A 16,874-nucleotide genomic window follows, 5' to 3' on the forward strand; every position below is an offset into this window, starting at 1 on the left:
CAAGATGCCCAACATTAGATGCTTAATAAATTGAATGAATGACTCAACAGTACTTAATCTCTCTAAACATCATTTCCCTCCTCTACAAAAATGGTAGCAATATACCCCCACCCTCATGGGTCCACGTGAGGATCCAAGGAGACAAAATACATAAAGTGTTTGCACAGCAAGTGCCTGGGATGTGAACTGGCCCATAAAGATCAGTTCTTATTATCCTATTAGGCATGATTACCTCTGTTGGTATAGGTGAGAGAAATGAGGCTTAACGAACCTAATAGATGACTCCACACTCACACAGATAGTAAGTTCAGAAGTCAGACTTCAGACTTATATTTGATTGAGTCCAAAACGCAAGTTCTCTCTCACTCCACATGCTGCTGATGATTATACTTCCTCATGTTTGAGCTCTTCACTGTGACACTGTAAGCCTCTTGAAGACAGGAATCACGACCGTCTTCCTATTCCCATGGAGTCTAATTCAGGACCACATAGCAACCCTATTTAAAAATCTGAGGGAACTTCTCTGGATTTCAAACATCTCAGATGTAAAATACAAGGATCGAATTGCAAGATTTTATTTTTAATGTTTTAAAGATTTTATTTATTTATTTGAGAGAGAGAGCTCACAAGTAGACAGACAGGCGAGCAGGGGGGCGGGGGGGGGCCAGAGCTCCTGCTGAGCAGAGAGCCTGATGTAGAGCTCGATCCCAGGACCCTGGGATCATGACCTGAGCCGAAAGCAGAGGCTTTAACCCACTGAGCCACCCAGGTGCCCCGAACTGCAAGATTTTAAATTCCCCTTTTGGTTTTAGACTGCCTCCTGTGAAATCACACAGTAAATTAAACAGCAGAGTTAACATGCGCTTACAGCTAACTGAACAATGCTTTGTTGAGAATTTACTATACTGGGAAAAGATCTTCTCAAGCCCAAAGCTGTGCAACTTCCAACTTCATGTCACTAGTCATTCATTCATTCATGTTGAATGAACGAACAGGTCTTCATTAAAGACCCGTTGCATGCCAGTTTCTAAGTCAGTTTTAATACATTTAAATGTCACTTCTTGGAACAATAATGAATGAAGGAGACATCCATGTAGACTAAAGGATTAGTCATAATAACTCTGTCCAAGAGTGAGAACAGGTCACTCTCATAGATAACAGTCTTTACATTTAGTCCATAGACTTCTGAATCTTTGTACCACATCTAAAAAGCAACTTTCTTGAGGTACATTTCACATACTGTAGAAATATACAGTTTAATGGTTTTAATACATCCAGGAAATGGTGAAACCATCACCAAGGTCTGTTTAGAACAGTCTCTTACCCCCAAAAGAAAGCTCAAACTCATTAGCAGTCACTCCCTGTTACCCTAAACCCCAGCCTTCGGCAACCACTAATTTACTTTTTGTCTCAATAGAATTGCCTATTCTGGACATTTTATATAAATGGAATAAGAGAATATGTGGCCTTTTGGTGACTGGCTTCTTTCATTTAGCATATTGTTTTGAAAGTTCACTCATGTTATAGCATGTACTGGTACTTCATTCCTTTTTATTGTAGAATAATATTCCATAGAGATGGACATTTTATTTATCCATTCAACAATTGGTGGACATTTGGGTTGTTTCTGCTTTGGGCTATTATGAAAAATGCTGCTATAAATAACTGAGTACAATTCTGTGTGTGTGGACATATGCTTTTATTTCTCTTGGGTATATACCTCGGAGTGGGATTGCTTGTTCATATGGTATCTCTGTTTAACATTTTGAGGAACTGCCAGACTGTTTTCCAAGCAGCTGCACTATTCTGCACAACATTTCAAGACACACACACACACACACACACACACACACACATGAATAACTATTTGGTGTAAATGTTGCAGTAATTCCCATGGAATCCTTGCATAGGTAATAAGGCAATTCTCCAAAGTAAAAAACAATAAATAAGGGGAAGCAGGGAATATTTTTTTCTTTAGCTATGATTGCTGCAGAAAGCAGAGGTTCTGGCTCCTGGAGAGGTGGGCTTGAGTTCTGGTCATAGCTATATACCCCAAGGGATAGCCTAGTGACTAAAAGTGAGTATTAAGTATATTTTGAATTAATAGCTCTCCAAAATCACTGCACAGTAAAGCACAAACTTTGCCCAAAGAGAGGTGTAACTTGTACCCTTACTTCTTGGGAGGTAACCTTTAAACCCTTGTGATTTCCTCACCAGTAAGGATGGTTTTGTTTGTTGGAAGGCTGTGGGCAATGCTAGATAGTCTATGTTAACAATGTGATTTATGGTGAGGACTTTGGGCCACATTGTATCAACTCAACCTCTGGAGAGGCTGGAAACCAAGGTCAGCCATGCAGGTGGTCAACCTTGTCTTTGTGATCAAAACTCAGTAAGAACTCTGGACACCAAGACTTGGGTGTGTCCCTGCTTGACAATACTCCATGCATATTGTTACATATTGCTGCTCGCAGAAGCAAGGACCATCTATACAACTCTCCTGGGTGAGGACAACTAGCAGGTCTATATGTGAACTCCTCTGATCCCTGCTCTGTGCATTTCTTCCTTTGGCTGATTTGGATCGGTATCCTTCTGCTGTGACCAACTGTAACTGTGAGTACAACAGCTTTCAGTGAGTTCTGTGGGTCCTTCTTGTGAATTATCAAACCTGAGGGTAGTCTTGGAGATCCCAAACTTGAAGTGAAGCTGGTATGAAGAGAGAGTAGTCTTGGGGGATTTCAAACTTTGTAGTCACTAACAATACTGAAGCACTCTTAAAGATAATTGGATAAAATTGAGCACTTTCAGTATTTTTTGCAAGAAAGAGGCCCAAAGAATCATCTGTGAAACAAAGCATCATGGGAAGAGTCTAGAAAGCTGCCAGATCCTGGGGTGCCTGGGTGGCTCACTGGGTTGGGCCTCTGCCTTCGGCTCAGGTTATGGTCTCAGGGTCCTGGGATTGAGTCCTGCATTGGGCTCTCTGCTCAATGGGAAGCCTGCTTCCTCCCTTCTCTCTGCCTGCCTCTCTGCCTACCTGTGACCTGTCAAATAAATAAATAAAATCTCAAGAAAAAAAAAAAGCTGCCAGATCCTGATAGAGCTTTCATTAAATGGAACACAAAATCCCCAAGTCATGGGTTTCCCTACCTGAGCTATCTACAGTCATACCCCTAAAACAAAGATGTGTGCCTACCAATACTATGCTTCATTGTTAAAAAATAACTTTTCCGATGGGGCACCTGGCTGGCTCAGTCATTAAGCATCTGCCTTCGGTTCAGGTCATGCTTCCAGGGTCCTAAGGATCCAGCCCCAAATTGGGCTCCCTCCTCGGCAGGAAGCCTGATTCTCCCTCTCCCACTTGCCCTGCTTGTGTTCCCTCTCTCGCTGTGTCTCTGTCAAATAAATAAATAAAATCATCAAAAAAATTTCCCCAGAAAACAGATGATATGTAATAGTGATAACGGGGTTTGAATTGTAGCTTTGCCTTTGTCTAGTTGTATGAAATTTTATGAGTCTCAATACCCTCAGTTATCAAATGCAAATGATAAAGATATCCCAAAGAACTGGCGTAAGAAGCACATGGCGACATACACAGTGTCTTCTGCAAATAAGACTACACCAAAAAGGACAAACCTGAAATTTGTTTCTACATTAAATTCACTCTCTCTTCAACTACTTCACCAAATCTCTTTGGGAAAACAATCAATCCTGTCTTTCCCAGACCAACCTTCATTTCAATGGAAAAATTAAATGGATATAACTTTCAAAAAAAAGGCTCTCCTATGAAAGCTATAGGAAGAAAGGTTTCCCACAAGCTGAACATCAAGATGGAAAAAATATTCCCGTTTAACAAAAAAGGTTTCTGGGAGGGCAGGAAGGGAATATCATGAGATGAATGAGGATCTATGGAATGTTACTTTTTATATCTCTTGGCTCTTCAAAGAGAGAAGATACTTCAAGGATCTTTGAAATGCCACATGCTAGTTTGACTTCAGTTTTTCCTGAGACAAACACTTGGGTTGAGTTGCCATCCAGCTGGTCCATGGTCATAGGAAAGGTTAACTCGGCAAATGTTTAGCCATGCATAAATAAGCCTGGGAGTATACAAACTTAATGGACTTAAGAAGACAGAGTTAGGAGGGAAGGAGAAGGATGCAAAGTCACCAGATGGCAGACAGTACACTGTACTCGCATCATCTCATCGTTCGTCACTGCCCCAAACCAGTGTCTGACTCTTCTCCTATGTTTCATTTCAAGGAATAGCAGCACCACACGTTGTTCAAGCTAGAAAACCAGGCATCATCTTCAGCTCTCAATTTTTCTCTCCTGCTGCATTTAACCAATCACAAGTCCATGGATTCCATCTCGAATTTGTATTTGAATCTCTCCTCATCTCACTATAATTTTTGACCTTTTCCAATCTATTGCTTTCACTGAAGATAGAGTGCTCTTTCTAAAATATACATCTTATCTTATCTTCCATCTGCTTGAATTATTTCAAAGGCACTCTTTTTGCCCTCAATATCACAAGTCCCCAGTCTTCTTACATTTGGGTAAGACGACACCTCCTCAAGACATAGGTCCCATATCCCTTTACTCTCCTCCTTCAGTTCTAGGCACTGGTTAGAGCATTTTCAATTCTCTTCCTCTGAGCATTCCTTGACCCCATGTCTTGGTTAAATACCCCGCCTATTTACACAGCTTGATTTTCTTCAATTGTTGCTCCTACACACTATTAAAAACATATGTATATACGTGTGTGTGTGTGTGTGTGTGTGTGTATGTATATGTTTGCACTATATATAAATAAACAGGGATGCATGCTATTGTGGGCTGAATTGTGTCTTCCAAAAAACATGTTGAAGTTCCTTCACTGCTCCCTCCCCCCATTACCGGTGAATGTGATCTTATTTTGGAAAGATCCTCTTTGTAGAAATAACCAAGTTAAAATGAGGTCATACTCAATTAGAGTGGGCGCTGATCCAATATCACTGGTGTTCTTATAAGAAGAGAAACGAGAGACACCAGGAGAAGATTATGTAAAGACAAAGAGACAGGCAGAGAAGAAAGATGGCCCCATGAAGATGAAGGCAATGGTTGACTGCCACTATTAGAAGCTAAGAAGAGGCAACAAGATTCCACCCAGACTCTCAGAAGAAGCCGGGCTCTAAGGACACATTGATTTTGGACTTCTAGCTTCCAGAACGTGATAGAAAACATTTCTGTTATTTTAAGCAACCCAGTAAAGAAATCGACTGTGTAAGAAATTTGGGCTTTCTTTACCCTGATGCAAAAGAGTGCAACTGAAATGATGTGAGCAGATAAGAAACGAAGCTGAATCTGTATTTTACAAAAAGCGCCCTGTTTATAGTGAGGAGAATACAGTCTAGTGACATGAATGTACTTTTTTGTATTCAGTGAGGGGCGTGTAATATAGGATGAAAGTATAATTTTCTATATATTCGTCATCTCTCTCCTCAGAGTGTAAATTCAGAGACTTTTTTCTCTTCATTCATCTATCTTTGGTAATCAAGCATACACATTGGAAATTCCTAAGTAAATATTTGTTAAATGAATAATTTTTTAAATAACTGAGTTTTTCACAGTAACCCTACAAAGGTATGGCTCCAGAGCGAAGAGACCTTACTTTACTTTGTATCCTCAGTACCCCACATGGAGCAGTTTTTTGAGAGAAGAAATAAACAATGTTCAGAAACTATGTAACTTGCCAGAAATTAACTAGTAAGGTAGTAAATGAGCTCACTTCATCTTTACCGTATCCTGCAAAGGGGGGAGAAAGAAAGAATATGCATTACGTCTTTTAAGCAACACCAGACTTCCACAAAGAAGTGGATTACAAAACACAGAAGGAAAACGGCTAACTCCTTGTTCCTGACATCACCACCTTTAGAATAACTGGTAGACATTTGATACTAGTGACTTAGGTCACAGACAGAGATGGAGAAATAATCATTCCACTTAATTCCTTTCTAACTACTCACTACAGGAGTTATTAAAAATGGAAAGAACTTCTTTGTTAGAAACGCAGTTCTTTGTAACGTTGCCATAATGTAAATGTCAAAACTCCATGATCCAATTTACAGCTTATTTTTAAATTGTACTATTCATGTTAAAACAATACCCTATGAGGAATTACTTGAAAGAAAGTCTTCTCTTCCTTTTTGAAATGGCTTATTTTCTAACATGGCCATAAGCGACATTATAAATACGTAGATTCATTACAAGAGAGCTGGTTGATAGTGACACTTGGTCTTTTTGATACACATAAATTAGGTATCAGCTGATGAATTTCATTAATTATAGCTACAAAGCACACTTTTTGGAATCTGACTTCAAAATAACCTCAAAATTATTTTTAACAACAGCACATGTTCTATCTGTAAATTTATGCTACTCACTTTTATATATTTAAAACAGAAACCAGCTTTGTGCTTTATAGCAAATATAAATGGGTAATTTGGATAATGAAAATAAATGAATAACAGCAGGACTAATAGAGCTGATCCTATTTGTGATGCCTCATTAACTCTGGACAGGATGCAATTCACTACTCTGGGCCAGGAGCTGATAATGGCACAACGTGGAGCTATTAGTAAAGGAAGGTTGCAATAGGAAATTAACAGAAGGTCTGTTCATTCACTGGGACATCGGTATCCCCTTTTGTATGTATAACTGCCTTAAACCGTGCACTTAAAAAGAGAAAAAGTCAACGGCAAGAAGTAGTTGGTTGCTAGTATTACTATTGCTACAGGCTAGTATTTATCAAGCTTAGAGTAAGAACTTTAAACATTTGATTACTTAATCCTCCTAGTAATCCTACCAGGTAGTTATAAATCTTAGCCTCATTTTGCAGCCGAGGAAGCTGAGGCATAGGAACTTGCTCCAAGTCCCATATCAACTAGCGGTGGAGCCTGAATTCGAAACAGGCAGTCTGACTCCAGATACTTTGCTCCAAACTATTCATAGGATGACCAATGCTGCCCTCTCCATCCTGCCCTCCGCCCCTCCACACCACAACTCTGCCTTATCTCCAACTTCATCTGATCTTGAACAACAACAAGCAAATAGAAATCCCAGTATTTCTTAGTTTGAGAGAAAAGGTGGAGAGAGACACCAACACAGTGACCTGCCAATGAGGATCAGTTTCTAGGGTGGGAGGGAAAGGGAGGAGTGTGGTTTGAAAAGATATATTCACTAAACCTGTTGATTTCATGTATAAATGATAGTGTTGAAACTAAATAAAATCTTGGACCATGGGACATACATAGTCAAAAATGTTGATAAACATTGACATTCTCTGACCTCTAGCCTGCCATTAACGAGCTGTAAGATCCTGGGAAGATCATACCTAGTACCAATATTTCTCTGGCTTGGACTAGATCTCAAAGACAATGTTTTCCAAATGCTGGTCTGTGAAGAACTGTAACAATTTCTGTGTTCTGGAGGCAAAAAACTAAGTAGAGGGTAGTAACTTTCTCATGTTCGAATTAAAGTCCTGTCCTTGATTCTGAAATCAGGTTCTTACTCTGTGCCGGATATTAACATTTCAGTTAAGAAATGATGATGGTGAAATACTTGATTTCAGTTCTCCTTCTCTAATGTTCTTAGCGGAATAAGAAGTTTCTTGCTTTATCTCCCTCTAGAAACTTTTTTGAATTGTTGCAGGGTTATGACATCTCACACAGGGAACCACAACTTTTATGTATTTTTCAAGTTAAAATGTCCAGGGTTTTCTGCATTTCCATAGCACTTCACAGTTGGGTATTTTCATACAAATATCTCACGATAGTCTGCGAGACAGCCTTATTTCCCCCAGATTGAAAAACAGAATTCAGGAAGGCTGGTCAAGATTATGAAAGAAGAGCCAGATTCTAAGTCGTGTCCTTTGACTTTAAATCCTGTCTGCTTCTCAGCCCATAAGTGCTTCATAAATCTGGTCAAACAACAGGATAAGGAGAGCGTTCTATAGAGAACTAATAAATCTCAGTTTCTGGGGCATGGGGACTAAGTCATATCTTTTAAGAGCTCTCCAAGTGATTCTGGTATGTAGCCTAGTTTGGGAACCATTTCCAAACATCAGATGGTTCCTATCTCTAGCCACTCAGCCTCACCAGAGTAGTAGAAGTTTGGGAGTCAGACAGAACTCGGTACCTCTGGGCTGGTGCTGTGACTGAGCCTCAGTTCTTCATCTGTGAAATGAAGATAATGCTGCCTAATACGGAGAGTTTTAAGAGCAGTTAATCTTGGAACAATCTGAGGTTTAGAGGTGTACCCTCTGTGCAGTTGAAAATCCACATACACAACCTTTGACTCTCCAAAAACTTAACTACTTATAGCCTACCGTTGACTGGAAGCCTTACCCATAACATAAACCATTGATTAACAAATATTTCATGTGTTATATGTATGACGGACTGTATTCTTATAATAAAGTAAGCTAGAGAAAAGAAAATGTTAAGGAAATCATAAGGAAAATACATTTTCTGGACTGTACTGCAATTTAGCAATACAGTAAGTTTATGTTACCTGTTTACAAGATGAAATGTCTCCATCAATATTGCTTTATTGATACAAAACACTGTAGGTGGTGTGGGTATTATTAACACTCAACATCCGAAATGCAGAGATCTTGTACAATCTGTGTTTGTGTGTGAGTTTTGATGGGTTTTAACTTTTTATGACAGATTTGTGTGTGTCCTACATTAGTAAATGATAAAACAGACTACCTCTACCTATATTTCATGCATTCATGACATAGCTAAATTTTTCTTAATTTTTTTGAAATTTCTAGGCTACTTGGTTCTTCTGCTGATTTTTTTCAAATTGTTGCAAATTTCCAAATTTTTTCTAATGTAATTTGTTGAAAAAAAATCCATGTGTAAATGGACCCACAAAGTTTGAACCCATGCTGTTCAAGGGTCAATTGTATCAGAAAAAAATAGACATAAAATACCTAAGTATGGTAGTCACTCAAAAATGGAAGCTACTTTATGATTAATATTACTACCATGAATGATTATGCTGCCTAATAGGATGCTCCAATATTACTAAGATTAAGGCATTATTATAAATGGCAATGATTCTAGAATTTTCCTCAAGCAAATCCCCAACAAATAGAGACAAGCCACTCAATCATGACCTTGGAACATTTTCCAGTCTCAGTTTCCTTCTCTATGGATTGCTAAGGTATCTCCTGGTTAGAAAGGGTTAAGACTCCACAGTCATATTCAGTAGTTTAATAGTTGTATTTAATAGTTTAATAGTTGTATTTAATAGCTTAATAGTAAAAGGCCCAGTCTGAGGAAGTGGTTCTTACTCGAGCATTAAACAGGTATTAACAGAAATAATTAGTACTTATGAATGACAACTCTCTGTAGTTACGCTGTCATTTTCTATCAAAGCAAGGCTATGTCCAAAGCTAGATATTGGCTTCTTTATACTTATAATTTATATCTGTCAAGCATCAAAAATATTTGAAACAGCTTGCCAAGAAAGTTATAATAAGGCAGAAAGAAAGCCAGAGAAAGAGCTAAGAATCCCCAACAAATGTTGTAGAAATGAGGGAAAGTAGAGCAGAGAAAATGATTTTTTTTTTCCGGAAAACTAGGAGAAACTGTTCAAGTGAAAAACTGCATTTCTTTTATCATTGAGACTCCTGACAGTTTCAAAAATTATGAAAATATGACTTTTTCTTAATGTTACTCACCAAAGACTGAAAACACAAATACACAGATATAAGCTAAATAAAGGAATTTTTTTCTAAGTAGAAAAGAATTTATGCATTTAAACTCTATGAAGTAGTAGTGAGTGCTTTTCTTACACTGACTGACTCTACTCTTGTCCCTCTAAAAATGTATACCCTGCATTTAAACATTTCTTCTTTATTCCTCTGTCATCTTGCTATCATCTGTCCCTTCCCTCTTTTTTTATAAAACTGAAGTAGGCTCTAATCATGAAAATACAGGTTGTTACGGTAATGGTAGCAAAGATCCAGAATTATATCCATTACAAATTCATACTGAGTTGTAATTTTTGATCCCCTGAGCATGATTAATTTGATTTATTGCTTTCTACCCTCTGCCCTAGTTTTAATCAAAATGAAAACTCCTTCCTGGTTTTAGGCTTAATTTTCTTACTATTTCCTCACTGTCACTGCCCTGACCCAGGCTCATACTTTGCCTCACCTTGGCTGATCTAAGAGCCTCCTTTTGGATGGATTCCTTGGTTTTAGGACGTTGCATTTCAAAGTCCGACCACTGCAGCCATATTAATCTTTTTAAGACAGAGCTCTGACTATGCTTTTTCTCCATCAAAACACTCTCTTGGCCACCCGCTGTTTGCAGAGTCCTGTCCGTCTGCGATTCAAGCATATATGATTTTCTCCCAAACAATCTCTCTATCTTCTTACAGTACACCTTGGGGGTGCCCTGCTCTCTAGCCAAACAGCATGTTAGTGCCTAAAAGCAATCCCAGTTATTTCATCTTCTTTCCCATGCTTTTGCCCCTTTTAGATATTCTTTTCAGATACTCTATAATTTACATTTTCCACCCCCCCAATCTAAAAAGTTAAACTCATAGGAATTGAAGTGAAGGAGGCATCTTATACTTGTAAACCAAACGTCTAGCACTATTACTCCATATTTACTATATATAAAATTCATACTTTCACTGCTGAGATAGGATTCTCTTTCGGTTGCCAACATATATGAGGCCAGCTGGCAGGATTAGTCGAGGAAAGAAAGAGGCCACGTTGAACTCCCATGCCACAGAAATAAATGAAACCTAATTTGCTGACCTGTCTTGTTTATTTTGGTGCATTCATCAGTGTAATACAGTACAAACAGCTTTGGACAAGGTATCAGGAGACCGGGAATTTAGTTCCCTTTCATGACCAATCATATAACTTTCAGAAAATCATGTAATTTTTCCGTTTTTTTTTTTTCTCAATTTACAAAATGGAACTCTGTCTGGTTTTACTCCAGTAGGAAAAACACATAAGAAATTATTATTTTATTTGCCATTCCCTACAACATAGCTTCTTTTCTATATGCATTTGCTTTACAATTCTCTATCATTCCCAAAGCTGTTACGGATTTCATAATTACACACCAGTGAAAATCCCAGAGAAGGAAGCAAGCACCAAATATCAGAAGTAATATTCAAATCTATGGCTTTTTAGGACATCGACTAGATATTCTCTTAGGCTTTTCTATCTCTAAAAGAGTTAAGATTCTATATTCCAATTTGTATCTGAAATTCACATATCTCTTGTATATAAAAAGTCATTCGCAGACATGTATATATCACCTTGATCCTTCAACTTGGGAAGTGCTTGGACATGCCACAATTTCCCTATCTCATGATGTTAGATTTTATGAAGGTTTAGAATGTCTGTCCCCCCTCTTATATACAGAAAATCATTCAGGACACCTCACATTTCCTGTAGTAATTAACATTACAGTTATTCCTTTTATATGTAAATATAGGTTTAGGTTTTTTTTTTTTTTAAAGATTTTATTTATTTATTTGACAGAGATCACAAGTAGGGAATAGAGGCAGGCAGAGAGAGAGAGGAGGAAGCAGGCTCCCTGCCAAGCAGACAGCCCGATGCGGGGCTCGATCCTAGGACCTTGGGATCATGACTTGAGCCGAAGGCAGAGGCTTTAACCCACTGAGCCACCCAGGCGCCCCTAGGTTTAGGTTTTAAACAAACATGTGAATTTGAAAAGACAAATTACTGAAACACATTTTATGCTTATTCTTATATTGCTAGCTGAGATATTAGGGATTCTGAAGAGAGAAAAATTTCAACGAATATTGTCTTGGGAGAACCAAGATTCTCAAAATGTCTACTTAGTGAAATAAAAGTATATGGTCACGTATAGTACACAGGAAATTATGGCAACTTCCTGTTCTAAAAACTAGGTTGGTCATCCTAACCCAAAGTTGACTTTCATTTAAAGATGGCAAATACGTCCCAAACATACTAACTACTAACTTTCTCTCTTCTTACTAACTCCCCACCCAACTGATAAATTGATACCAGAAATCAGACCTCTTTATTTTTCCTATTTTAAAGACTCGCCTGGATGAAATTTGACCTAGCTCACACTTCCATGCCTTTCAGGAGTTTGCCTGAACTTTCAACAAAATTACAGTTATAATAATGAAGAAATAAATTTGCCCGGAGTTCACGTGGAAACTTCAGAGCTAATCTTACCCAAGTAATTCTGAAGCTCTAAGTAAATGAAAATCGATACCTCCAAATACACACACACACACACACACACACACACACACACACACACACACACAAGCATGCACGCATGCCACACATGCACATACAAATACATTTCAGGGACAACCAAGGTAGAGGCAATTTCAGAGTCTAATACAAAACTGACACACACAGTCAAGAACTTTCAGCCTTTCATATTCAGCAGAGACTCAAAGAAAGTAAAAACAATTCCAGCCCTCTTTTCCTTAACATAAACTACAACATTTGTAGTTGCAACTGAAATTAAACCTCAATTTTCAAATCTGTCATCCTTCATAAACTCTAGAAAAAGGGACACTGAATGATTGAGATAGCAGGACTATACGAAAGCTATTTACACAGAGGCACTAAAATCTTCTGGAAAAATGGAATGGAAAGAAACCAGCACTTACTTGGCACAAACCACTGATGCACATATCCAAAGACTCTGTGTAGCAACGGGTGCCATCTAAGACTTTAGGTGCAAGTTCAACAACCAGGGTTGTTCCTTTGGCTTGGCATTTGAGTGAACATGGGTTGTCGGGGTCATTAGACACAGGAAGCCATTCATAAAACTGCCCATGGTGCTTGACATCATTGTGAGCAGAGCATTGCTGAGCCCGGAAGTCACCCGCTTCTGGTGGGCAGTCCTGGAGAAGAGAGGTGGGAGGGACACACAGGTGAAAAGGGCAGCCCAAACAAAGAACTGGGGCAGCCATGTGGTCTGTCAAAGTCTTAGAAAACACCACAAATGTCCTGGTGTTAGAGATGGACACTTCTATATCATGAGAGGTCATAGGATTCTTTGGCTTTGAACAATGTAGAGCTTTGAGAAAGTAATCACCTGGAAATATATTTTTGGATTAAAGCTAAATGGAAAAGTCATCAACTTGAGATCGATCTGATTGATACTAATTTCATTGGTAAAGTCGTCACCCTGGAATCTATTTTCTGAAATATGTTGATTGGTCCATGGATCCCTCCCCAATGAAATACCATTTTGATTTCCTTGTAACTTCAGTAGACCTTACTGAAGTCAGAGGGTTAGTCGAAAAACATGTCTGCTGCTTTCAGTTCTAATAACGAAAGCTATGACAATACTATAACAGCTCACAGCACAAAGCTGTGATAGTTTCCTTCAAACATTTTTTTGTGTAATTATGAGTTTTTCTAAAACTTAGGCTGCACAGTATTAGAATTAAACACGGGGAGCAAAAAAGAGAAAAGAGCATTTATATCAGAATTTCCTTAGCATAAGGCAACACAGCAGAGTGCAAAGGTTTGGACTTCTCAGATGGGAGCAAAGCTATGATATAGTGGGTCTCTCTGAGACTAGGTTTCCTTTTGTTTAAACAGAGGCAATAATACTACTTAGCCCTCAAGGTCACTATGAGAATTTCATGGGCTTATGTCAGCCAAATACTGGCATAAGGAAGAAAGTACATGGTAGCTATTACTATGATTATTCAATGAAGCCACTGAAGAGAAAAAGCTGGAGAATTATGAGATTCTCTGAATTTGAATTTTAAATCACATTGGCAGAGACCAGTGGAAAATAAGAATGCTTTAAATGTATATCTTACAAAGGGCATTTTAAAATTAAAACTATAACTCAGGATGGCTATTATCTAAAACCTGATACATTTTAGTGAAAGCAAATGATACTCAACTTTAAAAAGGCAAGAATCACCCATTCTTCAGAAAGCCTTTTGGATATATTTATTTCATTCTCCATGTGTTCAGATTAGAATTTAATATGGAAGATTATAGAATATCCATTTGTTGGGGAGCCTGGGTGGCTCAATTAAGCATCTGGCTTTGGCTCAGGTCATGATCCCAGGTTCCCGGGATGGAGTCCCACTTTGGGCTTCCTGCTCAGCGGGGAGTCTGCTTCTCTATCCTCCTCTGTCCCTACACCCCAGTCATGCTTTCTCTATCTTTCTCACTCTCAGATAAATAAAATCTAAAAAAAAAAAAAAAGACTATCCATTTGTTGAAAGGCTTTTACTATAATTTTTAAAAAACCTCAAATAGGGGTTTGCATGTGGCCTTTAGCAGATCTTGGTTACCACATCATCATTTTTAAGGGTTCTTCTTATACAAGGTTTCTTTCTCTGAAAATCTCTTCAAAGAAGCACGGTGAGAATAGCATTACTCTATATTATAAAAGGGAATTCCTGACTCTTTTTTCAAACTTTAGTGGTAATACCAAGTTGCATGTAAGGTTTTAATATTTGGGGCAGCATACCTCCACATCACTCGGCATCAGGGAAATACAAATCAAAACCATAATAAGATATCTTCTCCCACCAGTCAGAATGGATAAAATTAACAAGTCAGGAAATGACAGGTGCTGGCGAGGATGCGGAGAAAGGGGAACCCTCCTACACTGTTGGTGGGAACATTATATGTTTATAAAAAAAATAAGAAATAAATAAAAAATTGAATTGGCTGAAAAAAATATTTGGGGCAGCATAAATTCTTTCTAGGCAACATGGTAGATAAACACACACTTATTTAAGATGAACACAAAATAGTTTAAAATGCAATAAAAATCTCAAAGGTATTTTACTGATATTATAATACATGTTCTTGGAGTGAATAAAACATATATTAAAGGGAAAAAAATTACATAACATAGGTATAGACACATAGGTACCCAATGAGGCTTAAGTGATTTCAAGTATTGTCTGAAAAAAGTATAATTAAAATTCATTACTTATTAATTTTGTAAATGATAGGCTACAACTTAAAAATTTTTTTAAAAATCTATCAGCTAATAAGCATGCTGTATTTTGTCTTTTGTGATATTTAGTCTTTCCTCATGAGAACTAAAACAAAAACTACACCCTACAAAACTATGCCATGAATCACACAACAGGTAAGTTGTACGATGGTAACACAAACTGTCTGAACTTCCGTATTTTAATGCAGGCTCCTTTCAGACCATGTATTCCAAAATAAAAGCAAAAACAGATTTTAACAGTCACTCTTCATGGGTTCATGTTAAAAACAAGACCACAACTTGTTTACAACTAGTTTCCTACTAGTCTCTGCTTAGCCCTCATTCACTAGCTTCTGTCCTGAGATAACCCTATGACTGAACATTGCCTTCCAATCTACACATCCTCTTCCTAAACTTCCCCCATCTGAGACACAACAGAGACTGTTAATAAAAGCTGCTATCTATGATCAACAAATTTCCTTGGTGGCCACTGCATGTGAGCTCCCACAGCATAACTGATAGCCTAGTTAATAATGTTTATTATATTTTATTTTATTTTACTTTTTTTTAGAGAGAGGGTGCATATGAGTTGGGGGGGCAGAGGGAGATGGAGAGGGAGAGAGAATTTCAAGCAGACGCCCCACTGAGTATGGAACCTGAGAGGGGACTTGATCTCATGACCCTGAGATCATGACCTGAGCTGAATACAAGAGTTGGACACTCAACTGACTGAGCCACTTGGTGCCCCTCTGTCAATGATGTTTAAATTAAGTGTTTTCAGTTGCATAATATCTGCCATCTCAAGAATCACACGATTTCTCAGTTGCACAAAAGAAATGTTGAAGTGGTTTCTTCAGTTGGTTAAGCGGCTGCCTTCGGATCAGGTCATGATCCTAGCGTCCTGAGATCGAGTCCCATATCGGGCTCCTTGCTTGGCAGGGAGCCTGCTTCTCCCTCTGCCTCTGCCTACCTCTCCGCCTACTTGTGATCTTTCTCTCTCTGTCTCTCTCTCTCTGACAAATAAATAAATAAAATCTTAAAAAAAAAAAAAAAGAAATGTTGAAGTGGACTAAAGAAAGAACGCTGGGGAAATTGTTTAGAATGGTCACAAACCCCTCTCATAATTAATCTTTACCTCTTTTTTCTAGAAATGAAAGTGAATCAGTGTTAAGGGAATTACAGGGTCAGGCTGAATCATCTCTGCATTAAAGTAATGAGGGTAATATATAATTAAGAGACCTCTTAGTATGAACTAGAGATAATTTTCTGCATTTATCCAATTCCGAGAAGAGTGTCAGTTATGTTTTTAAATTGATGTTACATCATCTTAGTATGGACAGAAAACTGCCTAGTCTCTTCAAGTCCCTTCTATTCAACCAAATGTGTTGAGTCTTGCCATCTTTACTAAAATAAAGAAGACTCAAAGGCATTCAAAAGTAAAATAAGCAAAAAGTTATAGTATTAACACTTGTAGGTTTTCTTTTTCTGTGATGAAAACAGTAAACAGAGAATTGAGGAGCTGACTGTTGGTCCTGTTCTCAACTCACCTGTATCTAATCGGTGCAAGAGTATCTGTTACAGGTTTTGTGAACTTTCTCAAGTGGAGAAATGTCTCTGAGAATAATAATGCTTGGGAATTCCTTAACCCACTTTTATCATTACTGACTTTTCTTCCACCCATATTTTTGTAGGGGTGGGAAAATATATTTTGCTAAATTGAGAATGTACTTAAAACCTGGCGTTGAGAGTTGGAAACTGAACTTGAACCTTTTTAATGTTTTAGTTTATTTGCACTTGGCAAAATGCAACTTCCTGTTTTAAGAAAAAGGACTTAAGAGGACTTATAAAACAGGTTCAGAAAGCTTCTTGGACATC

General features: G+C 38.0%; 1 protein-coding gene across 2 annotated transcripts in view; it reads right to left on the reverse strand.

The window, feature by feature from the left end:
- Positions 1–16,874, reverse strand: part of ADAMTSL1 (ADAMTS like 1) — a 935,024-nt gene that overhangs the window by 294,195 nt on the left and 623,955 nt on the right. For both annotated transcript variants that reach the window (XM_046023640.1, XM_046023641.1), the window contains one exon: positions 12,688–12,924. In XM_046023640.1, coding sequence (XP_045879596.1) covers positions 12,688–12,924 — 237 coding nt within the window. The remainder of the gene's footprint in view (positions 1–12,687; positions 12,925–16,874) is intronic.

The sequence above is a fragment of the Meles meles genome, chromosome 11, assembly GCF_922984935.1.
Source record: "Meles meles chromosome 11, mMelMel3.1 paternal haplotype, whole genome shotgun sequence".
In the NCBI taxonomy this organism is placed as follows: Eukaryota; Metazoa; Chordata; class Mammalia; order Carnivora; family Mustelidae; genus Meles; species Meles meles.